Source organism: Lates calcarifer, unplaced genomic scaffold (genome assembly GCF_001640805.2).
Source record: "Lates calcarifer isolate ASB-BC8 unplaced genomic scaffold, TLL_Latcal_v3 _unitig_1255_quiver_1211, whole genome shotgun sequence".
Lineage (NCBI taxonomy): Eukaryota > Metazoa > Chordata > Actinopteri > Centropomidae > Lates > Lates calcarifer.
The window spans coordinates 1-25,190 of record NW_026115397.1 but is presented as its reverse complement, the minus strand read 5'-3'; the positions used below and the strand labels follow the sequence as shown (position 1 = coordinate 25,190).

General features: G+C 41.2%; 1 protein-coding gene across 1 annotated transcript; it reads right to left on the bottom strand.

Annotated features, from left to right (window-relative positions):
• On the bottom strand, positions 1–23,940 carry LOC108887634 (collagen alpha-1(VII) chain). The gene is made up of 66 exons (XM_018683091.2): positions 23,774–23,940; positions 22,083–22,292; positions 21,960–21,995; positions 21,837–21,872; positions 21,619–21,723; positions 20,497–20,523; positions 20,260–20,313; positions 20,102–20,146; positions 19,979–20,014; positions 19,785–19,820; positions 19,642–19,701; positions 19,409–19,534; positions 19,264–19,326; positions 17,843–17,887; positions 17,632–17,694; positions 16,945–17,016; positions 15,681–15,716; positions 15,538–15,597; positions 15,299–15,424; positions 15,157–15,219; positions 14,740–14,775; positions 14,588–14,647; positions 14,428–14,472; positions 14,207–14,278; positions 13,541–13,612; positions 12,461–12,670; positions 12,335–12,370; positions 12,209–12,244; positions 12,023–12,100; positions 11,504–11,563; positions 11,265–11,390; positions 10,984–11,037; positions 10,826–10,870; positions 10,703–10,738; positions 9,818–9,853; positions 9,675–9,734; positions 9,436–9,561; positions 9,155–9,208; positions 8,997–9,041; positions 8,874–8,909; positions 7,989–8,024; positions 7,846–7,905; positions 7,607–7,732; positions 7,326–7,379; positions 7,168–7,212; positions 7,045–7,080; positions 6,160–6,195; positions 6,017–6,076; positions 5,778–5,903; positions 5,497–5,550; positions 5,339–5,383; positions 5,216–5,251; positions 4,422–4,457; positions 4,271–4,330; positions 4,111–4,155; positions 3,808–3,843; positions 3,581–3,616; positions 2,961–3,029; positions 2,265–2,318; positions 2,004–2,057; positions 1,842–1,904; positions 1,696–1,758; positions 1,392–1,505; positions 756–833; positions 210–263; positions 1–93 (listed from the first exon to the last, which is right to left on the bottom strand). Exons 1-66 carry the CDS (start codon positions 23,879–23,881, stop codon positions 1–3), a joined length of 4,299 nt encoding a protein of 1,432 aa, XP_018538607.2. The 5' UTR covers positions 23,882–23,940.
• Between the last annotated feature and the right edge of the window lie 1,250 nt (positions 23,941–25,190).

Below are 25,190 nucleotides of genomic sequence, written 5' to 3'. Positions count from 1 at the left end.
TCAGTAGTCATAAATTAGCAATTCAGGCTGCATGAAAGACTCACCACGGAGCCGACTCATCTCTGAGCGAACATACTCTCTGATCTCATCCTCCTGAATTCAAAATAAAAAGGGGAAACACACTTATAAACACAATCCCAATATCAACTCTGTGTATGTGTGTGCTGTTTGGTGTCTTCAGATTTGATTTCTATGGATCAAGCACTGACTGTCATGCCTGGTACTCCTCTGTCTCCCTTGGCTCCCTCTGGACCCACTTCTCCCTGCAACACAGACAGGTATTAGGACACACACGACCCACAGAAAGACTTGCAGCACATTAATTCATTAGACTGAGACCAGGTGCAGCATGTGAACTAAATGCAAAGTCAAAGTGAAAGGTTAAATCAGCAATAGTGACTTATACAGACAAATTTATTTGGTTTGTCAGTATTGATGTCTTGTGTCTTGAGGTCCTAAAATTAACCTAAAACAGCTTTAATAATATGTTGTTGTCATTTTAAATGACAGGCTTTGATGGATACAAATTGAACTGCCAAAGCAACGAAGCCTGACACCGAAAAGCTCACTGGAGCGAGAGAATTTGACCTCCCTGAAAAGATTGTCTGCATTTGGTAGTGAAATGTGCAATGCTGACGTGCAATGAGTAATTCAGAGATTCTCAGATGTTTTGTTAAGTGTCAAAGTAGTTCCTTTTCCAAGATGATTACCAAGAAATAAGCCAAAAGACAGAAGGAGACTAGTGTGACACTAACCGGTTCTCCTCTCTCTCCCGGGATACCTGGGATACCACGTGGACCAATCATGGTGGGACCGATTGGCCCTCTCTCTCCCTGACACAAAGCAATACAGCATTACAAGTAAATAGACAAAGTTAAACGATATAAGGCTGAACATGAGTTTATCACACAATAACAATGTCCCATGCATGCATCATCTCTGGACAGGTGGTTACAGGTGTGTACACAGTACTGCTGCTGTCTCAGTCCACACACACACACACACACACACACACACTACCCAACAGTGATTTCACTATGATGCAGACATCAAGTCTACAGAGAATCCAACTTTTGATACTGTTATAATGCAGCTCTGTTACACACAGCTTGGCACTAAATGTATTAATAACTCTTTTTCTCTATAAATACATCAAGTACACAAAGTCCTTTTTTCCTTTTCTTCCTTTTATCCTTATACAGTATTTCTCTTATATATTGTATTATTATAAATGAACTGTTTTGTCTGAGTTTATTGTTTTAGATCGGATGCTCTGCCTTCTTTGATTTTTGTACCAAATTTTATCTTCACTTCAATAGACCCCCTCCCTCATAGATAAAGCATGTGACCACAGTACAGAATTAGCCATCATCAAGCCAAAGTGTTGTCACCTTCTGTCCTTGAAGCCCCTCAGGCCCTTTAGCACCAATTAGTCCTAGAGGGCCAGGATTGCCAGGGGGCCCCTGCACTCCACTGGGACCAGGAGAGCCAGGTACACCAATACCCTGAATGAAGCAACGAGACTGTTAAATACACACCTCAAGGTTTCATGTGGTTGAGAGGATGATTGATGCTGTGCCTCTGAAAGCACATGCAGAATATGAAGGTTAGGTATGGTGCATAGTCTGATTATCATGATGTTACTTTTGGACTTGTATGTATACGGTATACGGTGAGTTAAAGTTAGAAACTCACCCTTTCACCTTTCTCTCCCTGAGGTCCTCTCTGTCCTGGAATCCCGTCAAAACCACGGTCACCCTACGCAGACGAAGAAAAGCAGTTCGATTTCACATTGAGGGACAGTAATTGTACAAAAAGGTTTGTTTTAGTGCACTACACACCTTAGGGCCGACTAGCCCCTCTTTTCCAGGGATCCCAGGAACACCGAAATGTCCGATAGCTCCCTGGAAAACACAGAGAGCACATCAGATAATGACTGAAACACATAAAGATATCATACACCATGTGATGCCTGTTTTTCTACAGATATAGATGAGTCATACCTGTTTACCTTGTTGTCCTGCTTTGCCTGGTCGTCCATTAATACCAGGTTCCCCCTGAACACAAAAACATTCATTCATTTTACTTACAAGATAAAATATGAGTGACACAATTCTGACTCATTTAATCTAAGTTTAACATATGATCACAAAAAAGTGACCCCACAGTATCAAATTATCACTAAACCACTTTTGTCATTCATAGTTGTTTTGTGTCCTCCTCCTCCCACCACATCTCATTTTTCCTGTCTGTCCCCATCTCACCTGCTTGCCTTTGAGTCCAGGGTCTCCACATTCCCCCTTGGATCCTCGGTCACCCTGGAAACACAAACGTTCATCACTGACACAGACGTGAAGATGCTCATGAGTCACACAGGGGCAAAATGCACCAAACCAGCCAGACAGAGAGCTCATCCATACACAGACAGTCCTTTCAGACACCGCTCAGGCTGGATCACATGAACAAGCACTTCACACACACACACACATAGAGTGAAAAATGAAACATGAAAATTTCAATTCACTGCTTTAAAGGACTAAAGGATTATGTGCCTGACTATTTCTTGGCCAGGACAGGTTGCCAGTCATCCAGAGGAGTCTCCAGGAAGTTACTGGTCTAATTGTGATTTTTCTGACAGATATTGCGATTGCGATTTGATTTTGCAATATATTTTTTGAAAGTCAAGCCTCAGTCCAGGATTCACTATATAAATGCATTGTCAGTTTACAACCTGTTGCTCTGTTGCTCCTCCACTGACACTGAACATGAAATCACATTAGTTACATTTCTGTGTGAAAGATGCTCTAAGGTTGAAGCCACACAGAGGAAACAAACACTGTGTCTCATGCACACACACAAACACTGAAAATACTTTAAATCCTCTCATTCCTATGACACCAATCTCTCCCTTTGCACTCTTATTCCCCACACAATTAGCATCCACGCACAGTGTCACTCACCTTCTGTCCACCAGGGCCTCGGGTGCCTGGGACGCCAATGGATCTTTCTCCTGGCTCTCCACTCAGACCCTGATGTCAAATACACACATACACAGAAATATACACGTTGATTATTTATATCATCTTTCCCTGGTTGGTTATCATACACACTCATTTTGATTAAACATAGTAAAAACGAACTTACAAAATATTCTGTGCTGAAACAATTAGTCAGCTGATAGAAAAAGAATCGACAACAACCTACAACAATTTGACACTTCCAAGAGTTCATTGACTGTTTCTCCTTTGTTGCCCTCCAGGAGGTCCGCCCACCAGCACAGAACAGTGTGACCGTGAATGACAGTACAGCTGTAAACATCTGGCTTCACCCACAGAGCCAAAACATCAACACACAATGTTTCTTGTTGCCTATTTCTTAAGCTGTGCTACAGTACTTGTAGTATCACAGTTAATTAACGTGTGTTCTTTTAAAACAGCCACTGTCAACACAAAATGTCTGATTTTCCTCTCTCCATTTCTGCGTCACTGTCGTCTTTACCAATATAAACAAATACACACGCAACAGAGGCAGAGAAAGAGTGAGCAGAAATAGAGCTTATTAGATATTAAAATGCACACACCTTCTCTCCTTTGTCACCTCGCAGTCCAATTTCACCCTGAGAAAAAAAAGTGAAACATTTAACAGAGGCACAGCGATTTAATTCACAGCTTTACATGAGCAGAAAGCTCAGGGGATGCAGCTATAGTGGCTGCTGTAGGAAATACATGTTGCCAGACCCCAGCAGCCTGTTTGATGGCCACAAGAACAATCACACGTAAAAATCTGAAAAGTACAGGTATTATTCACCTTCTCTCCCTGAAGCCCACGGACCCCTGGGGGACCCTGATGAACACAGAAACACACACTCCATTATATATGACTCCACGAAAAACAACAACAACCATGCATATTTCAATGCCTCAGCAATTTTTCCTTTGTTAAGCATGTCAGGTTTAAAGATTTATTCAGCGGCTTTTCCCTTTATGCTTCCATTAGGTATTTTGAAAAAAGAACCCTGAAAGAGATGCTGAAAGCTCTGGTTGAAACACTCAGTTGATATATGTCATGTTCCTGAGTGGTGGATTAAAAAACAAAACACTTGATATTTACTGTTGGCCCTTTCTCTCCATTCAATCCAGGAAGACCGTCCTCGCCCTACAACATGATGGACAAATAAAGACACACAAACATGTCAGTGTTAGTTTCTGTCCTCCTGAGGCAAGTTCATATTAAATCACAATTCAGTGATATAAGCAGTGTAATGTCTTACTCTGGGCCCTTGTTCTCCTCTCTCTCCTTTGGAACCAGGGACACCAACACCATCTTGCCCCTGGCAACAGAAATAATATGTATACTGTTCAAAAAAAATCCATTAACATTTAAGCAGGTAGACTGAAATATGTGTTGGCTTGGATGGTCACCTTGTCTCCTTTGGCCCCGTCTGTACCAGGAGAGCCCTAGAAAACAAGATATTGATCATACAAAATCATAAATTACATCTGTCTGAGAGAGAAGGGGAGGGACAGGAACAGATTATCCTAAACTTGATTTAACTCAGAGATCCCATTTAAAATAATAATAAGATTTTTATACAGTCCTACGCAAAGGCTCTTAGTAAGTAAATACTGGCTTAGTTCATGGAATAACTAGAATTGCTGCCTCACGGTTGTAAGCCTCCGCAGTTTAAATCTGTCTAGACTGAGGACTGACAGAGAGCTTTGTAACATGGTGCAATGACAATCACCTGAAGCTCGATATCAGCAAAACTAATCAGTTTGTGGTGGAGTACCAGAGGAACAGGAGGACCCTGTCCTAGTTGTCATTATTACCATTTTAATTCTCGAAGTTACAGCCAAAAATGTGTTTTGAGAAGTCACAGTGTTAATTAATACTATAACCCATTTTATGGTTGTAATACTGAGCTCACAAAATAATGTTTATCAAGGATGTTAAATGGCACAGTTGGTTTAGCTCTTCGAAAGTTCAGGAAAATTAAACAGAATAATATATTGACTTAATCCCTGATAAATAATAGGTCCTCCCTGTGCAAACTACAATAGTAAATATACTGTAATGTTTAACTTAAACCTTTACTGATCGCTGATAATGTAGTATTACAATTTTCAGAACAATGCACAAACAACAAACCTGTACACATGAGAGACAACATTTAACACATCTCACTCTGAAACCAAACCATGAAAAGGTTACTCACATCTTTTCCAGGCTCTCCTTGTTCACCAGCTGCTCCCTAGCATGAGGACAGGTAACACACTGTGATCATGTAGTTGTGTTAACATTAAATATGTGTGTTGATCTACAGCATGATTATACTCACTCTTTCTCCTTTAATGCCAGCAGCACCTTTGTCTCCTGTGTTACCCTGAATGACAGTAGTTACCACAGGTTTAATGAGAAAGCACTTAGCATTCTCACACCATCATGGGTCATTTACTGAGTTTGAGCCTTCAGTGTTAATGGTCTGGTCAGACTCACCTTTTCCCCAAGTGGACCTCTCTCTCCAGTCGTGCCTGGAGAACCAGGAAGACCCTGCATCAATCAGAACCAGGAAACGACTGTTAGCTGCATTCAGCTTCTCTGTTCCACCAAATTACATGTTCCAACCAGACGTCACACAACAATCCATGTCCAGCAGGATCAAATGTCAAGTCTTAATATAGTAACTCTTGACTGAATCTAACCCTAACTCAGTAGTTGAAAATCACATCACAGAGATTAAAAGCACAAAGTATTATGTCAACAGCAGCTCCACTGACCTTATCTCCCACTTGTCCTGGAGGTCCTGGTTGTCCAGTTTCTCCTCTCTGGCCAGGCAGCCCGCGATCACCAGTCTTCCCCTGGAGCCCTGGAGGACCAGCTTCACCAGGAAGGCCTGGATCCCCCTGAAACGCAGTCACAGTTTGATTTTGACCTGTAGCAAGTCCAGCAAACTGCTTTAATTGATTAGAGGTAAATACACAAATCATCCTCTGCTGCACCACATGCTGTTACTCACCTTTAAACCAGTAGTGCCGACCAGACCAGGAGGACCTGACTGTCCTACGCCCTTCTGTCCCTGTAACACACATTTTGTCATATCTGTCACACAGAGTTTGTTACAATTCAGGTGAATTAATGAAATACACAGCAAAAGCTCACCTTATCTCCTTTAGACCCAGGAGATCCCTGTGCCCCCTGAATGAAAAACAAAGAGGGTGTGAAAAGATTGACTGAAGATCCACATCAATGAACCATTGTTGAAAAGAAAACAAAACATTGTATTAATACTGATAAAATGCATTTTTTCTGTTTATCTAAAAAGTGTTGCAAATGTTTGCATGTTCCCAAAATGTCAGTTTGGTATTCATTATTATGCTGGTGAAGACACGTTCTCTCATTAAGATTAAATAATTGGACTGAGTTTGAAAGGAAAGAGTTTGACAAAAGAATTCTAGATTAAAATAACAGTAAAAAGACAAAAACTAAATTTATTTATCTGTATGATTATATATTTATATGACAGTCATGCCTCTAAAACAGAAGTTTAATCAGGATGTGATTACATAAGTATGTTGAGTTAAACTTCCATTTGGAGCCAAGTACTGCACAGAGACATACTGAATGTCAATGTGCCGCACACAATAATATAAAAAACTGAAGAGGATGTTGAATTAGTTTACTTACTCACATTGTTGCAAAAAGATCAAGCAACCCATTTTATGGTTGTAATACTGAGCTCACAAAATAATGTTTATCAAGGATGTTAGATGGCACAGTTGGTTTAGCTCTTCGAAAGTTCAGGAAAACGTAAAAGGAGCAGGTATTTAAACATAATATTTTTGACTTAATCCCTGATAAATAATAGGTCCTCCCTGTGCAAACTACAATAGTAAATATACTGTAATGTTTACCTTAAACCTTTACTGATCGATGATTATGTAGTATTACAATTTTCAGAACAATGCAGAGACAAACAACACTGTACACATGAGACAACATTTAACACATCTCAATCTGAAACCAGACCATGAAAAGGTTACTCACGTCTTTTCCAGGCTCTCCTTGTTCACCAGCTGCTCCCTAGCATGACGACAGGTAACACACTGTGATCATGTAGTTTTGTTAACATTAAATATGTGTGTTGATCTACAGCATGATTATACTCACTCTTTCTCCTTTAATGCCAGCAGCACCTTTGTCTCCTGTGTTACCCTGAATGACAGTAGTTACCACAGGTTTAATGAGAAAGCACTTAGCATTCTCACACCATCATGTGTCATTTACTGAGTTTGAGCCTTCAGTGTTAATGGTCTGGTCAGACTCACCTTTTCCCCAAGTGGACCTCTCTCTCCAGTCGTGCCTGGAGAACCAGGAAGACCCTGCATCAATCAGAACCAGGAAACGACTGTTAGCTGCATTCAGCTTCTCTGTTCCACCAAATTACATGTTCCAATCAGACGTCACACAACAATCCATGTCCAGCAGGATCAAATGTCAAGTCTTAATATAGTAACTCTTGACTGAATCTAACCCTAACTCAGTAGTTGAAAATCACATCACAGAGATTAAAAGCACAAAGTATTATGTCAACAGCAGCTCCACTGACCTTATCTCCCACTTGTCCTGGAGGTCCTGGTTGTCCAGTTTCTCCTCTCTGGCCAGGCAGCCCGTGATCACCAGTCTTCCCCTGGAGCCCTGGAGGACCAGCTTCACCAGGAAGGCCTGGATCCCCCTGAAATGCAGTAACAGTTTGATTTTGACCTGTAGCAAGTCCAGTAAACTGCTCTAATTGATTAGAGGTAAATACACAAATCATCCTCTGCTGCACCACATGCTGTTACTCACCTTTAAACCAGGAGGGCCGACCAGACCAGGAGGACCTGACTGTCCTATGCCCTTCTCTCCCTGTAACACACATTTTGTCATATCTGTCACACAGAGTTTGTTACAATTCAGGTGAATTAATGAAATACACAGCAAAAGCTCACCTTATCTCCTTTAGACCCAGGAGATCCCTGTGCCCCCTGAATGAAAAACAAAGAGGGTGTGAAAAGATTGACTGAAGATCCACATCAATGAACCATTGTTGAAAAGAAAACAAAACATTGTATTAATACTGATAAAATGCATTTTTTCTGTTTATCTAAAAAGTGTTGCAAATGTTTGCATGTTCCCAAAATGTCAGTTTGGTATTCATTATTATGCTGGTGAAGACACGTTCTCTCATTAAGATTAAATAATTGGACTGAGTTTGAAAGGAAAGAGTTTGACAAAAGAATTCTAGATTAAAATAACAGTAAAAAGACAAAAACTAAATTTATTTATCTGTATGATTATATATTTATATGACAGTCATGCCTCTAAAACAGAAGTTTAATCAGGATGTGATTACATAAGTATGTTGAGTTAAACTTCCATTTGGAGCCAAGTACTGCACAGAGACATACTGAATGTCAATGTGCCGCACACAATAATATAAAAAACTGAAGAGGATGTTGAATTAGTTTACTTACTCACATTGTTGCAAAAAGATCAAGCAACCCATTTTATGGTTGTAATACTGAGCTCACAAAATAATGTTTATCAAGGATGTTAGATGGCACAGTTGGTTTAGCTCTTCGAAAGTTCAGGAAAACGTAAAAGGAGCAGGTATTTAAACATAATATTTTTGACTTAATCCCTGATAAATAATAGGTCCTCCCTGTGCAAACTACAATAGTAAATATACTGTAATGTTTACCTTAAACCTTTACTGATCGATGATAATGTAGTATTACAATTTTCAGAACAATGCAGAGACAAACAACACTGTACACATGAGACAACATTTAACACATCTCAATCTGAAACCAGACCATGAAAAGGTTACTCACGTCTTTTCCAGGCTCTCCTTGTTCACCAGCTGCTCCCTAGCATGACGACAGGTAACACACTGTGATCATGTAGTTTTGTTAACATTAAATATGTGTGTTGATCTACAGCATGATTATACTCACTCTTTCTCCTTTAATGCCAGCAGCACCTTTGTCTCCTGTGTTACCCTGAATGACAGTAGTTACCACAGGTTTAATGAGAAAGCACTTAGCATTCTCACACCATCATGTGTCATTTACTGAGTTTGAGCCTTCAGTGTTAATGGTCTGGTCAGACTCACCTTTTCCCCAAGTGGACCTCTCTCTCCAGTCGTGCCTGGAGAACCAGGAAGACCCTGCATCAATCAGAACCAGGAAACGACTGTTAGCTGCATTCAGCTTCTCTGTTCCACCAAATTACATGTTCCAATCAGACGTCACACAACAATCCATGTCCAGCAGGATCAAATGTCAAGTCTTAATATAGTAACTCTTGACTGAATCTAACCCTAACTCAGTAGTTGAAAATCACATCACAGAGATTAAAAGCACAAAGTATTATGTCAACAGCAGCTCCACTGACCTTATCTCCCACTTGTCCTGGAGGTCCTGGTTGTCCAGTTTCTCCTCTCTGGCCAGGCAGCCCGCGATCACCAGTCTTCCCCTGGAGCCCTGGAGGACCAGCTTCACCAGGAAGGCCTGGATCCCCCTGAAATGCAGTAACAGTTTGATTTTGACCTGTAGCAAGTCCAGTAAACTGCTCTAATTGATTAGAGGTAAATACACAAATCATCCTCTGCTGCACCACATGCTGTTACTCACCTTTAAACCAGGAGGGCCGACCAGACCAGGAGGACCTGACTGTCCTATGCCCTTCTCTCCCTGTAACACACATTTTGTCATATCTGTCACACAGAGTTTGTTACAATTCAGGTGAATTAATGAAATACACAGCAAAAGCTCACCTTATCTCCTTTAGACCCAGGAGATCCCTGTGCCCCCTGAATGAAAAACAAAGAGGGTGTGAAAAGATTGACTGAAGATCCACATCAATGAACCATTGTTGAAAAGAAAACAAAACATTGTATTAATACTGATAAAATGCATTTTTTCTGTTTATCTAAAAAGTGTTGCAAATGTTTGCATGTTCCCAAAATGTCAGTTTGGTATTCATTATTATGCTGGTGAAGACACGTTCTCTCATTAAGATTAAATAATTGGACTGGGTTTGAAAGGAAAGAGTTTGACAAAAGAATTCTAGATTAAAATAACAGTAAAAAGACAAAAACTAAATTTATTTATCTGTATGATTATATATTTATATGACAGTCATGCCTCTAAAACAGAAGTTTAATCAGGATGTGATTACATAAGTATGTTGAGTTAAACTTCCATTTGGAGCCAAGTACTGCACAGAGACATACTGAATGTCAATGTGCCGCACACAATAATATAAAAAACTGAAGAGGATGTTGAATTAGTTTACTTACTCACATTGTTGCAAAAAGATCAAGCAACCCATTTTATGGTTGTAATACTGAGCTCACAAAATAATGTTTATCAAGGATGTTAGATGGCACAGTTGGTTTAGCTCTTCGAAAGTTCAGGAAAACGTAAAAGGAGCAGGTATTTAAACATAATATTTTTGACTTAATCCCTGATAAATAATAGGTCCTCCCTGTGCAAACTACAATAGTAAATATACTGTAATGTTTACCTTAAACCTTTACTGATCGATGATAATGTAGTATTACAATTTTCAGAACAATGCAGAGACAAACAACACTGTACACATGAGACAACATTTAACACATCTCAATCTGAAACCAGACCATGAAAAGGTTACTCACGTCTTTTCCAGGCTCTCCTTGTTCACCAGCTGCTCCCTAGCATGACGACAGGTAACACACTGTGATCATGTAGTTTTGTTAACATTAAATATGTGTGTTGATCTACAGCATGATTATACTCACTCTTTCTCCTTTAATGCCAGCAGCACCTTTGTCTCCTGTGTTACCCTGAATGACAGTAGTTACCACAGGTTTAATGAGAAAGCACTTAGCATTCTCACACCATCATGTGTCATTTACTGAGTTTGAGCCTTCAGTGTTAATGGTCTGGTCAGACTCACCTTTTCCCCAAGTGGACCTCTCTCTCCAGTCGTGCCTGGAGAACCAGGAAGACCCTGCATCAATCAGAACCAGGAAACGACTGTTAGCTGCATTCAGCTTCTCTGTTCCACCAAATTACATGTTCCAATCAGACGTCACACAACAATCCATGTCCAGCAGGATCAAATGTCAAGTCTTAATATAGTAACTCTTGACTGAATCTAACCCTAACTCAGTAGTTGAAAATCACATCACAGAGATTAAAAGCACAAAGTATTATGTCAACAGCAGCTCCACTGACCTTATCTCCCACTTGTCCTGGAGGTCCTGGTTGTCCAGTTTCTCCTCTCTGGCCAGGCAGCCCGTGATCACCAGTCTTCCCCTGGAGCCCTGGAGGACCAGCTTCACCAGGAAGGCCTGGATCCCCCTGAAATGCAGTAACAGTTTGATTTTGACCTGTAGCAAGTCCAGTAAACTGCTCTAATTGATTAGAGGTAAATACACAAATCATCCTCTGCTGCACCACATGCTGTTACTCACCTTTAAACCAGGAGGGCCGACCAGACCAGGAGGACCTGACTGTCCTATGCCCTTCTCTCCCTGTAACACACATTTTGTCATATCTGTCACACAGAGTTTGTTACAATTCAGGTGAATTAATAAAACGCACAGCAAAAGAATTCTAGTTTAAAATGAACAGTAAAAAGACAAAAACAAAATTTATTTATCTGTATGATTATATATTTATATGACAGCCATGCCACTAAAACAGAAGTTTAATCAGGATGTGATTACATAAGTATGTTGAGTTAAACTTCCATTTGGACCCAATTACTGCACAGAGACATGCTTGCAGGAAAGATCATAGCTGATCCCTCCCACCGTGGTCACAAACTATTTAATGCACTCCACCTCCCACCGTAGTCTTATATAGTCTATCATCACTGTTTTGGCACCAATATACCATAACAAATTCCTTGTATGTGTAAACTTACTTGGCAATTCTGATAATATGGATGTGTGAGATTTTATATCATTTGTATTATGTGTAAATCTTACCCGGTCTCCTCTGGGTCCTGTTTGTCCTGCCTCACCAGGGGGGCCTCTGTCCCCTTGCGGACCTGTTATTCCATCTCCCTACAGTTCACACACAGACAAATGTTGTTGAACTTCATTCTATGGCCTAGATTTATAAAACATTATATCTCAAAGTTTTTACTACAAAAAGGATGGAGAGCAGTTTACCTTTGGACCCGATGGACCAGCTGGCCCCATTTTTCCCTGGCAAACACAGAGAAATTCTCAGTTAATTTTGAAGATGTTTAGCTAAAAATGAAAATTGACTTCATTAATCCAACATAAAGCACTTACAGCTTCTCCTTGGTCACCTTTCTCTCCCCTGTCCCCCTGAAACACAAACACAAACATGATATTAGCAGTGTTGTGTTGTCTCCATAAAAAAAAAACCTTCATTTGTTGACACTGTCTTTACTTCACCTTAACTCCTTGTTTTCCAGCATCACCATCTTTCCCAGGTTCCCCAGGAACACCTGGTAATCCTTGACTGCCTGGCTCTCCAGCAAGCCCTCGGGGCCCCTCTGGCCCTGGTTCTACACTGCGTGCTCCAGGAGGCCCCTTTGGTCCCACAGGTCCAATCTCTCCTTGTTCCCCTTTTTCTCCCCTCTCTCCTGGTAAACCATTGGCACCCTAGTGTTCAACAGGAGATGGAAGGAAAAATGTTTTAGCAATTTTAAAAACAACTGAATTAAGTTCATACACATTGTAACTAGAGACCATCTGGTGTGGCAGACTGCAGCCTCCATTGATCTTGTACTAAGTGTCTGTTCTTTTGCTGCCATGATTAGTGCTTCTGTACCGTCTGTCAGTCCAGCTTATTCCAGCCACTGGTAGCATTTCTTGATACCAGCCACTTCTTCTACCCATCGATGACATGTGCCATACAGGGGCTTGTCTCCTCCTCTTCATAGTCATCAGGTTTCTGCTGTCTTTAGTATTCACTTAGCAGTTCATCTTTGGGGGCTATCTTCCTGATGTACTCCTGGATCTTTGTTGTTTCATCTTGGACAGTGGTTCTGATGCTCATCAGGTCCTCTGCCTCCCTCGTTCCGCTTAGTAAACAGTCTCAGGGTGCTGGACTTGGGATGAAACCCTCCATTCACTGTGAGGAGCTTCCTTGTCTTGATGTCTGTGGCCTCTATCTCCTCCTTTGACCAGCTTCTTGTACCAGCGGGGTATCTGATGACTGGCAGGGCTTCATCAATCTCTAGTTGTCATAGCAGTTGACATTTGCAAATGTTGGAACACTGAGCCAGAAGTTGTTTCTGTCAGCATAGATGTTGGGTTTTTGAAGCATCCACATGTCCCATAACCGCTGTAAATAGCCCCACTCACTGGGGTTGCTAGTATAGTAGTTTTCCAACAGTTTCCTATTCTCCCTAGCCCTGGTTCCCCATGACCACGTCTGAGGTATGCTGATATTTAGAAGGAAGCAAAAACACAGATCAGATCACCAGGAAGTCCAGATCACAATTAACATCCATGCACAGTGTCACTCACCCTCTGTCCATCAGGGCCACGGTCACCCTGGGCTCCAGTCAGTCCTCTTTCTCCTGGCTCTCCTTTCAGACCCTGATGTCAAATAGATGTCAAACAGAAATATACACGTTGATTAGTTCAATGATATTTTATCAAGAGCTGTGGTTACCATAACATCAGAATATCACCCATGCATTACAGTTAAGTTAAATCTCCAATCAATGCCTCTGACTCTTTGGCCATCAGATTCATGTTATAAATGATTTCATATCATACACACTCATTTTGATTTATTGTAGTAAAAACCAACTAACCAGTGACCCAGTGCTGAAACAATTAGTCAACTGAAAAAAAAAAAAAATCTACCACAATTTTGATAATCAATTTATTGTTTGACTCATTTTCAAGAAACATTACCAAATATTTGCTGGTTTTAACTTAACATGCAATGAATCCTGTGGTTTTCTATGCTTTATACACTGGAAATTTTACTATCTTTGTATTTTGGAGAGCTATTTAGATACAACAAACAATGTGAAGATGCCAATTTGAGCTTCTTGATAATTAGGTGGTTGCCTTTACTATTTTCTACAAAAAACTAGTTGATTCTTCAGGAAAATAAAGATAATTCAAAAATGAAAAGGATGAGTAGCAGCTCTGAAACTATCACCTCTGTCCTAAATTTACCTGCTCCCCTTGTGCTCCATCTTGACCCTTCACCCCTTTTTCTCCCAGCACACCTTTGGGCCCACTGTCACCCTAAATACAAACCAAACATGTAAGAACAATAGCATATAACAGAACCCTAAGAGGAGATTTTACTGTAATAAACAGTTTGACACATCCAAGTGTTCACTGTGTCATATTCCTGAGTGATGGATTAAAAAAAGGAAACACTTGATATTTACTGTTGACCCTTTCTCCCCATCTGATCCAGGAAGACCGTCCTCGCCCTACAACATGACAGACAAAAGAACACACACAAACATGTCAGTGTTAGTTTCTGTCCTCCTGAGGCAAGTTCATATTAGATCACAATTCAGTGATATAAGCAGTGTAATGTCTTACTCTGGGCCCTTGTTCTCCTCTCTCTCCTTTGGAACCAGGGACACCAACACCATCTTGCCCCTGGCAACAGAAATAATATGTATACCCTTCAAAAAAAAATCTATTAACATTTAAGCAGATAGACTGAAATATGTGTTGGCTTGGATGGTCACCTTGTCTCCTTTGGCCCCGTCTGTACCAGGAGAGCCCTAGAAAACAAGATATTGATCATAGAAAATCATAAATTACATCTGTTCTTCTTCTTACTCTTCTCTCTCAGACAGATTACCTTAAACTTCAATGAACCTATATACCCTATCAAAAATACAGATCTTTTATACAGTTCTATGCAAAGGCGCTTAGTGAGTAAGTACTGGCTTAGTTCCTGGAATAACTAGAATCACTGCCTCACGGTTGTAAAATCTGTCCAGACTCATAATATATGTGGGACAGACTTTGAAGAGATTTAATAAAAAGGTATTAAGTGTATTAAGTGGAACTGGGGCCCATACGGTATGTGCCCTGACCATTCGGTCATTGGGGCCCCCCCACCATTATCTCATTTTAATAAAACCTGGATTTAAACTTACTGCTTCTCCAGGAAGTCCAGGAGCTCCAACATTTCCTGCAGGGCCTGGAAAGCCTTGAAGACCCTGAAAATTAAACTCAGTTGAAAATCACATCACAGAGATTAAAAGCACAAAGTATTATGTCAACAGCAGCTCCACTGACCTTATCTCCCACTTGTCCTGGAGGTCCTGGTTGTCCAGTTTCTCCTCTCTGGCCAGGCAGCCCGCGATCACCAGTCTTCCCCTGGAGCCCTGGAGGACCAGCTTCACCAGGAAGGCCGGGATCCCCCTGAAATGCAGTCACAGTTTGATTTTGACCTGTAGCAAGTCCAGTAAACTGCTCTAATTGATTAGAGGTAAATACACAAATCATCCTCTACTGCACCACATGCTGTTACTCACCTTTAAACCACGAATGCCGACCAGACCAGGAGGACCTGACTGTCCTACGCCCTTCTCTCCCTGTAACACACATTTTGTCATATCTGTCACACAGAGTTTGTTACAATTCAGGTGAATTAATGAAAAACGCAGCAAAAGCTCACCTTATCTCCTTTAGACCCAGGAGATCCCTGTGCCCCCTGAGTGAAAAACAAAGAGGGTGTGAAAAGATTGACTGAAGATCCACATCAATGAACCATTGTTGTAAACAAAAATATTTTTAACCCTCGCATTGTCCTCTGGGTCAAAGTGACCCAGTGGCTGACAATGTGCCTTTGTGTGTGCGTGTGTGTGTGTGTGTGTGTGTGTGTAGTAGGACTTGTTGTTGTACATGACATTCGTGATTCTAAAGTGGTTATCTTTTGTTTTTGAATAATAGTAAAAAGAAAAAAGTATACAGAATATGAAGGGCAACGGGAGAGTTAATCAGTACTAATAAAAAAATAAAATAATTAAAAAAAAAACACAGATGTTTGTCCCTCGTTCCGCTTAGTAAACAGTCTCAGGGTGCTGGACTTGGGATGAAACCCTCCATTCACTGTGAGGAGCTTCCTTGTCTTGATGTCCGTGGCCTCTATCTCCTCTTTTGGCCAGCTTCTTGTACCAGTGGGGTATCTGACTGGCAGGGCTTATGTGTGGATGGCTTGGACCTTGTTTTCCCCATTCAGACACCTTCAGGACCGGCCTCACTCTTGTGTAGGTACTTGGCTATGGATGACTTCCTTTCAACCTCCTAATGGGTTCCATTCATCTAAGAGATCCCAAGGCCTGAACATCGTGTTGCCTTGATCTTGGCCTCTAGCCTCCTCCTCCGTGGGGCATATTGTCCTTTGTAGCTTATGGTGTTCATCTTGTAGCCAAGCATCTCTTGGATCATTGTTGGTGTATGTCAGCTTGTTGGTCTCAAGTATGGTCCTGGTAGAGATAGTATGTAGTGCTGCATTCACTCTAGCAGACTTTCAGAAGGTACTTTGCCACTTAGTCTTGGTAATCTTGGAGTGTGGGGATGACAATATCACCGCCCTGACCTGTCATCCTGGCTCCCCCTTGCTGTAGCATGTTTGTTGTACGTCATTAATCTCTAGTTGTCATAGCAGTTGACATTTGCAAATGTTGGAACACTGAGCCAGAAGTTGTCAGCATAGATGTTGGGTTTTCGAAGCATCCACATGTCCCATAACCGCTGTAAATAGCCCCACTCACTGGGGTTGCTAGTATAGTAGTTTTCCAACAGTTTCCTATTCTCCCTAGCCCTGGTTCCCCATGACCACGTCTGAGGTATGCTGATATTTAGAAGGAAGCAAAAACACAGATCAGATCACCAGGAAGTCCAGATCACAATTAACATCCATGCACAGTGTCACTCACCCTCTGTCCATCAGGGCCACGGTCACCCTGGGCTCCAGTCAGTCCTCTTTCTCCTGGCTCTCCTTTCAGACCCTGATGTCAAATAGATGTCAAACAGAAATATACACGTTGATTAGTTCAATGATATTTTATCAAGAGCTGTGGTTACCATAACATCAGAATATCACCCATGCATTACAGTTAAGTTAAATCTCCAATCAATGCCTCTGACTCTTTGGCCATCAGATTCACATTATAAATGATTTCATATTACACACACTCATTTTGATTAATTATAGTAAAAACCAACTAACCAGTGACCCAGTGCTGAAACAATTAGTCAATTGATAAAAAAAATAAATCTTCCATAATTTTGATAATCAATTTATTGTTTGACTCATTTTCAAGAAACAACACCAAATATTTGCTGGTTTTAACTTAACATGCAATGGATCTTTTCTTTTTCTGGTTTTCTATGCTTTATACACTGGCAATTTTACTATCTTTGTGTTTTGGACTACTGTTTGGATATAACAAACAATGTGAAGATGCCAATTTGAGCTTCTTGATAATTAGGTGGTTACCTTTACTATTTTCAGACATTTTCTACTACAAAAAACTAGATGATTCTTCAGGAAAATAAAGATAATTCAAAAATGAAAAGGATGAGTAGCAGCTCTGAAACTATCACCTCTGTCCTAAATTTACCTGCTCCCCTTGTGCTCCATCTTGACCCTTCACCCCTTTTTCTCCTTTGGGCCCACTGTCACCCTAAATATAAACCAAACATGTAAGAACAATAACATATAACAGAAACCCAAGAGGAGATTTTACTGTAATAAACAGTTTGACACATCCAAGTGTTCACTGTGTCATATTCCTGAGTGATGGATTAAAAAAGGAAACACTTGATATTTACTGTTGACCCTTTCTCTCCATTCAATCCAGGAAGACCGTCCTCGCCCTACAACATGACAGACAAAAGAAGACACGCAAACATGTCAGTGTTAGTTTCTGTCCTCCTGAGGCAAGTTCATATTAGATCACAATTCAGTGATATAAGCAGTGTAATGTCTTGTCTGGCTTAGTTCCTGGAATAACTAGAATTACTGCCTCCCAGTTGTAAAATCTGTCCAGACTCATAATATATGTGGTGAAGACTTTGAAGAGATTTAATAATAAGGTATTAAGTGTATTTTTTTGGTGAAATGGAAGTTTTCACTATATTGACATGCAGGATTCCAGTGAATAATTTCCAATGAGAAACATGCTCTTCACTCAGAGACTACTCTTACAGAGGATTACTGAGGACTGACAGAGAGCTTTGTAACATGGTGCAATGACAATCACCTGAAGCTCGATATCAGCAAAACTAATCAGTTTGTGGTGGAGTACCAGAGGAACAGGAGGACCCTGTCCTAGTTGTCATTATTACCATTTTAATTCTCAGGTTACAGCCAAAAATGTGTTTTGAGAAGTCACAGTGACCTTTGACCACCAAATTCTGTTCAGTTCATTGTTGAGTCCAAGTGGACATTTGTGCCACATGGAATGAAGTTCCCTCCAGACATTCCTGATACATCACATTCACAAGAATGTGATGGAGATGGGGTTACAGTTATTCTGACTTCTGACAACCAAAATCAGCCAGCCTTCATCCCCGAGTCCAAGTGAAGGTTTGTACCAAATTTGAAGAAATTCTCTTGAAGTGTTCTTGAGATATTGTGTTCATGAGAACAGCACTGACTGACAACCTGAAAACATAAGGCCTCAGGCCACAGCTGTCGCCAGCACAGAGGCATACAAAGAAACAGTGCATTAACATTTGAAGAAAGGCTAATCTTTCAATATCTCTTTGCTGCAAGGGTTGCATTTACTTCTTTTAGCTTCAAAAATCAATAAAATATGTACTGTAATTTGTCCAGAGGTGCCAGAGATTTTGCATTAAACTGTAAGAGAGATCAAACCTCCCACCAATTTACATGTTCCAACCTGACGTCACACAACAATCCATGTCCAGCAGGATCAAATGTCAAGTCTTAATATAGTAACTCTTGACTGAACCTAGCTACTTATCTTTTTTTTTTTTTTGGTTAATTCTTGTTTTTGGGCTTTTAGCCTTTATTAGATGGGACAGTAGAGAAAGACAGGAAACGGGGAGATAGAGTAGTTGAATGACATGCAGTAGTAAAGTCGAGAAAGAGTCAAACCAGGGTCCAGCTGCTCCGGGAACTGGGGCGCATACAGTACGTGCCCTGACCATTCGGCCATTGGGGCCCCCCCACCATTATCTCATTTTAATAAAATCTAGATTTTAATAAAACCTGGATTCAAACTTACGGCCTCTCCAGGAGGTCCAGGAGCTCCAACATTTCCTGCAGGGCCTGGAAAGCCTTGAAGACCCTGAAAATTAAACTCAGTAGTTGAAAATCACATCACAAAGATTAAAAGCACAGAGTACTATGTCAACAGCAGCTCCACTGACCTTATCTCCCACTTGTCCTGGAGGTCCTGGTTGTCCAGTTTCTCCTCTCTGGCCAGGCAGCCCGCGATCACCAGTCTTCCCCTGGAGCCCTGGAGGACCAGCTTCACCAGGAAGGCCGGGATCCCCCTGAAATGCAGTTTGATTTTGACCTGTAGCAAGTCCAGTAAACTGCTCTAATTGATTAGAGGAAAATACACAAATCATCCTCTGCTGCACCACATGCTGTTACTCACCTTTAAACCAGGAGGGCCGACCAGACCAGGAGGACCTGACTGTCCTATGCCCTTCTCTCCCTGTAACACATATTTTGTCATATCTGTGACACAGAGTTGGCTACAATTCAGGTGAATTAATAAAACACACAGCAAAAGCTCACCTTATCTCCTTTAGACCCAGGAGATCCCTGTGCCCCCTGAATGACAAAACAAAAAAGGACAAAAACAAAAATTTATTTATCTGTATGATTATATATAATTTTCAGAACAATGCAGAGACAAACAACACTGTACACATGAAAGACAACATTTAACACATCTCACTCTGAAACCAAACCATGAAAAGGTAACTCACATCTTTTCCAGGCTCTCCTTGTTCACCAGCTGCTCCCTAGCATGACGACAGGTAACACACTGTGTTCATATAGTTGTGTTAACATTAAATATGTGTGTTGATCTACAGCATGATTATACTCACTCTTTGTCCTTTAATGCCAGCAGCACCTTTGTCTCCTGTGTTACCCTGAATGACAGTAGTTACCGGAGGTTTAATGAGAAAGCACTTAGCATTCTCACACCATCATGTGTCATTTACTGAGATTGAGCCTTCAGTGTTAATGGTCTGGTCAGACTCACCTTTTCCCCAAGTGGACCTCTCTCTCCAGTCGTGCCTGGAGAACCAGGTAGACCCTGCATCAATCAGAACCAGGAAACGACTGTTAGCTGCATTCAGCTTCTCTGTTCTACTTCTTCATATACAAGTTTTTCATTTCTAGACCATGCTGCATTAAATGAATATACAGTACTATGCATCTACATGTATTCGATGTTAATGTAGCTACTTCCATGTTAATGCCAATCATCAAGACTCACCTTCTCTCCTTTGGTTCCAGTCTCTCCCTGTAAGAGTGCAGAAAAAAAGTGATATAACAGTAATTACCAGTACAGCACAGTGTGGGCTCTTGTTCTTTCCACGAATAAGAGCCTTGGTATTCAAATATATCAGCCCAACCTGTCACATCTGAAGCAGGCATTCTGCATTCTGAAGCGAATCAGTAACAGTATGGGAAATGCCTATAATCTGTCTGACTTGATTGCTGTTTGTTTATACTCTAACCTTGTAGTCACCAGCTGTTCATATTGACCATCAAGTCACGCAAAGTCAGCCAAAGTCGATCTCAACCGCATCTCGTATCAGTGTGTCTCTGTCCAAGATGCTGAACCTGAGGCTGTCAGCAGTGAGGGAGCTGTTTGATACACTTCATATCAGCATTACAAACAGCAGGGATGGCAGCGAATACTGAGTATCAGACAAGCAAGCTCCATCTTTGTGTCTTTTTCTCCTGCCGCAGAGAGAAACTACATCGCTAGCAATCTCAAGCTCCTGGAAATGATGAGTTCAAATGTTTTTGTAGGTTTTTTTTTTTTTTTTAAATAGAATACTGGGATATCTGGTGGCTTAGTGGTTAAGATGAACACTGCACCATGCGATGTGATCCTAATATTTCTGGTTCAGGTCAAGCAGGGGGCCTTAGTGGTGATGTGACCTGATGTGACCTCAGTGATCTAGGTAGCATGAGGGTGAGAGCAGCTACCTGCTACTACAACATATTGGTAGCAAAATAGTATTCCAAGCAATAAGTGGCAAGGAGAAAAGTAGAGTGAAGAAACAAACACTTGAAATGGAAGAAATGGGAGACACTCTAACCCAATGACAACAAAGCAAAGCTGACACACTGCAAAAAACTCAGCTCCCAAAAACAAGAAACAGAAGCAATAAAATGAGGGAAATATTACTTAATGAACACAATTATCTGCCAACAGATTTTTAAAACAACACATATTATTTTGCCTATTTTTGTCCAGACTCTCCTCTGTCTCCTTTATCACTGTGAGGTCCCACAAAACCCTTAAGACATGTTAGGAAACACATGACATGGTGAATAATATGGACGTGTGAGATTTAGTATTATTTGTATTATGCATAAATCTTACCCGGTCTCCTCTGGGTCCTGTTGGTCCTGCTGCACCAGGCTCTCCCTTCTCTCCTGCAAGCCCTGGAGAGCCTCTGTCCCCTCGTGGACCTGTTATTTCATCTCCCTACAGTACATACACAGACACTGTCTTTGTACTTCTATATACTTCTATTGCCTATATTTACAACATATTATATCACAAGGGTTTCACTACAACAGGGATGGAGAGCAGTTTACCTTTGGACCCGATGGACCAGCTGGCCCCATTTTTCCCTGGCAAACACAGAAATTCTCAGTTGATTTTGAAGATGTTTAGCTAAAAATGAACATTGACTTCATCAATCTAACATAAGCACTTACAGCTTCTCCTTGGTCGCCTTTCTCTCCCCTGTCCCCCTGAAACACAAACACATACATCATATTAGCAGTGTCCTGTTGACTCCATGAGAAAATCTTCATTTGTTGACACTGTCTTTACTTCACCATATCTCCTCGTTTTCCAGCATCACCCTCTTTCCCAGGTCTCCCAGGATCACCTGGTAATCCTGGCTTGCCTGGCTGTCCAACAGCCCCTGGGGACCCCTTTGGTCCTGGTTCTACACTGCGTGCTCCAGGAGGCCCTATTGGTCCCACAGGTCCAATCTTTCCTTGCTCCCCTTTTACTCCCTTCACTCCTGGAAAACCACGGGCACCCTAGTGTTAAACAGATAGAAACAAAACAAATATTTTTAAAAACAACTGATTTAGGTTAATATGCATTTTAACTGGAGACCATCTTGTGATGGGATCACTCCAGCCGAGACACCTGCTGATGGTTCATTGGAGAAAGTGCAAGGCCCTAGGTAGCCTACTAAGGCTGTATGGAGATTGGATTATAATGAGATGGGAGAGAGATCATTATCTAGCTGTGTATATACTGTATATGACTGTATATGTACTGTACATCGATCTTAGTGTTGTTTTATTGTTCTTTGTTCTGTTATTGTGCACTTTGGCATATTTTATTTAGATGCTTTGGCAACATTGTTGACACCTGGGAGGGTGGACTCAACACAATACAAACAGGACACAGTGCCCCTGCTGGTTCTATTAGCTGCATAATGTGAACCTCTTAGCTGTGGTGGACGCTTCTTAAATTTAACATTAAATGATACCTTAGAGTGCTCCACTGCAAATATTTTAATTGCCATGTACTTTGTATAATCTAACAAGTAATACATTATACAGCTCTGTCTCTGTGTTTACTGTTAACGTCACCTGTTATGTCTGCCTTAGCTGGCTCTGCTTCAGCAGTATGTTGGCTGCTGTCCTCCCAATCCCTTCTTCAACTGTCCCATTCCAGCTGCCTCAGCACAACAGCACTGCTTGAAGCATTGAAATCTTTGAAACAAATTAACTGAATAGTTTACCACACTGGTCAGACTGCTAAGGTTTACCTACTTGAGTTTCGTGTTTCGAGTTAGGTACTTGCAGGAGCAGTCGATATTAACTGGCAGATGCCAGCCAACAACAATCTTTCCTCCCGAGGAATGGAGAAGCGGAGCTATTCAGACGGCTCTGTTCTCATTGTATGTGTGTGTGTGTGTGTTGTGTGTGTGAGAGAGAGAGAGAGGAGAGAGAGAGAGAGAGAGAGAGAGAGAGAGAGAGACTGGACGAATAAATGCGCAGCGCGCATTCAATGTATGGAGAGACTGCATTGGGCACATCTGTAACTGTGAGGCAGTGACAGACGAACCTGCCCCAGCCCGCTCCGCTACAGGTCATTACTACATTATTAAATCAGTGCTCAGGACTGGGTAGAACCACACCCAGCTTTGAACTCGGCCTTTATTTTGATCACAACTACACACCTATCAGTTGAAACTGTCACAGTTGTGACAAAATCTGTCCACAGACATATAAACACCTGCCAAACTTACTCAAAACTGCCTCCCACTACTCCAGGACCACATCTTGCCAAGATGACACACACTCTTTCCCTCTCTCTCTCCCACTCTCCCACACACACACATACGGGTTCACAGGGGGAAAACAATACCAGCCACGCTTTCACAGATGGTAAACATACTCGATCCTACACATACCATGAGAGACAACCTTTTTCCCCCCTCCATCCCTGCTCGACCACATGACGACCATCCAGAACAGATGATGTGGATTTGATGACCACTCACCTCAAGCTGTCCCCGGACACAGAGTTGGACATCACATTCCACCGAGTACACCGCATATGACCAAATAACCCCGCATACAAATGCCCACGACCCATACAATTCAAACATTTTGACAAAACCAAATATTACAAACTTAAAGGCACCGACTATGGACTTAAAACGACCAGTTTGCCGATAAATTATGGACAGACGCAACACACTACTAACAGAGAAAAAAAAATCCTGCAACGCTGTTTAAGTTTCGATATTACAAAACACTCTTTCCCCATCAATATGTCCCTAAATCTTGACAGCATCTATCTGGTTTACAGGATAAATGAAAGGTTTATTTTTAGATGACTTCTCTGCTTTTCTAAACACAATATTTCTCATAAAACATTATAAACTGACTTCAAATTAATACTTTAAAATCTAGAGTTAAAATAGCTCGACAGGAGGATTTGTGGAGTCTCCCATGATGACTTTTAGTAAATGTTTGTCTGTGAAGCATCTAACATCTGGTTAAATGTAAACTACAGATTCACATCAAACATGTCTTCTCCTTACATTAATCTCAAAAGACCAGAAGGTACTGCATCAAAGACAACTGCAGATTCAAGAGAAACTGGAATTATACATCCAGAAATTCTGTTTAAGTAAATTAAAAGCCTGTTTCCATTTAGTAATTCTGTCAGCAACAATGTCATTTTTAATCTAGCTGTCAATGAACAATTTTATTTTTAAATGCCCATCAACATGCTGACATTTCAACAAATGAGTTCTCGGTGCTCATTGTCAGATCATACCACAGTAGTGTCTGCTGGACTACATCTTGCCATGATGATACACACACAGACACACACACACACACACACACACACATGCAAGATAAGATAAGATAAGATAGAACTTAATTAATCCTGAAGGAGATTCTTGTGCCTTTGAAGAATTTTATTGATAGATATCCTTCCTGCAGAAGAGGGAGGAGTTATAGAGTTGATGGCCACTGGAAGCAAAGACTTCCTGTGGTGTTCTGTAGTGCTCCTTGGTGGTCTCAGTCTACCACTAAAAGTGCTCTGGTATGATTCCAGTGTGGCATGCAGGGGGTAAGCGGCATTGTTCATAATACTGAGGAATTTCCTGTGCATCCTCCTCTCTGCCACATCTGCCAGTGACTCCGGTTCCACTCCCAGGACAGAACCAGCTTTCCTGATGCTCATCGAGTCTGTTGGCATCAGCTGCTTTCCCCCCTCTGCCCCAGCACAACAGTGTAGAAGATGACGCTGGCCACCACTGACTGATAGAACATCTGCAGCATGGTTCTGCAGACACCCAAAGATCTGAGTCTCCTGAGAAAAAACAATCAACTCTGACCTTTCTTTTAGACAGCTTCTGTGTTTTTAGTCAAATCCAATTTGTTGTCTATGTGGACACCCAG

Coding starts and splice junctions, on each gene's coding strand:
- LOC108887634 (XM_018683091.2), bottom strand. CDS start 23,881: ATGTTTGAATTGTATGGGTCGTGGGCATTTGTATGCGGGGTTATTTGG. Junction 15,598..15,680: donor CTGGGTCTAAAGGAGATAAG/GTGAGCTTTTGC, acceptor TGTGTGTTACAG/GGAGAGAAGGGCGTAGGACA. Junction 9,735..9,817: donor CTGGGTCTAAAGGAGATAAG/GTGAGCTTTTGC, acceptor TGTGTGTTACAG/GGAGAGAAGGGCATAGGACA.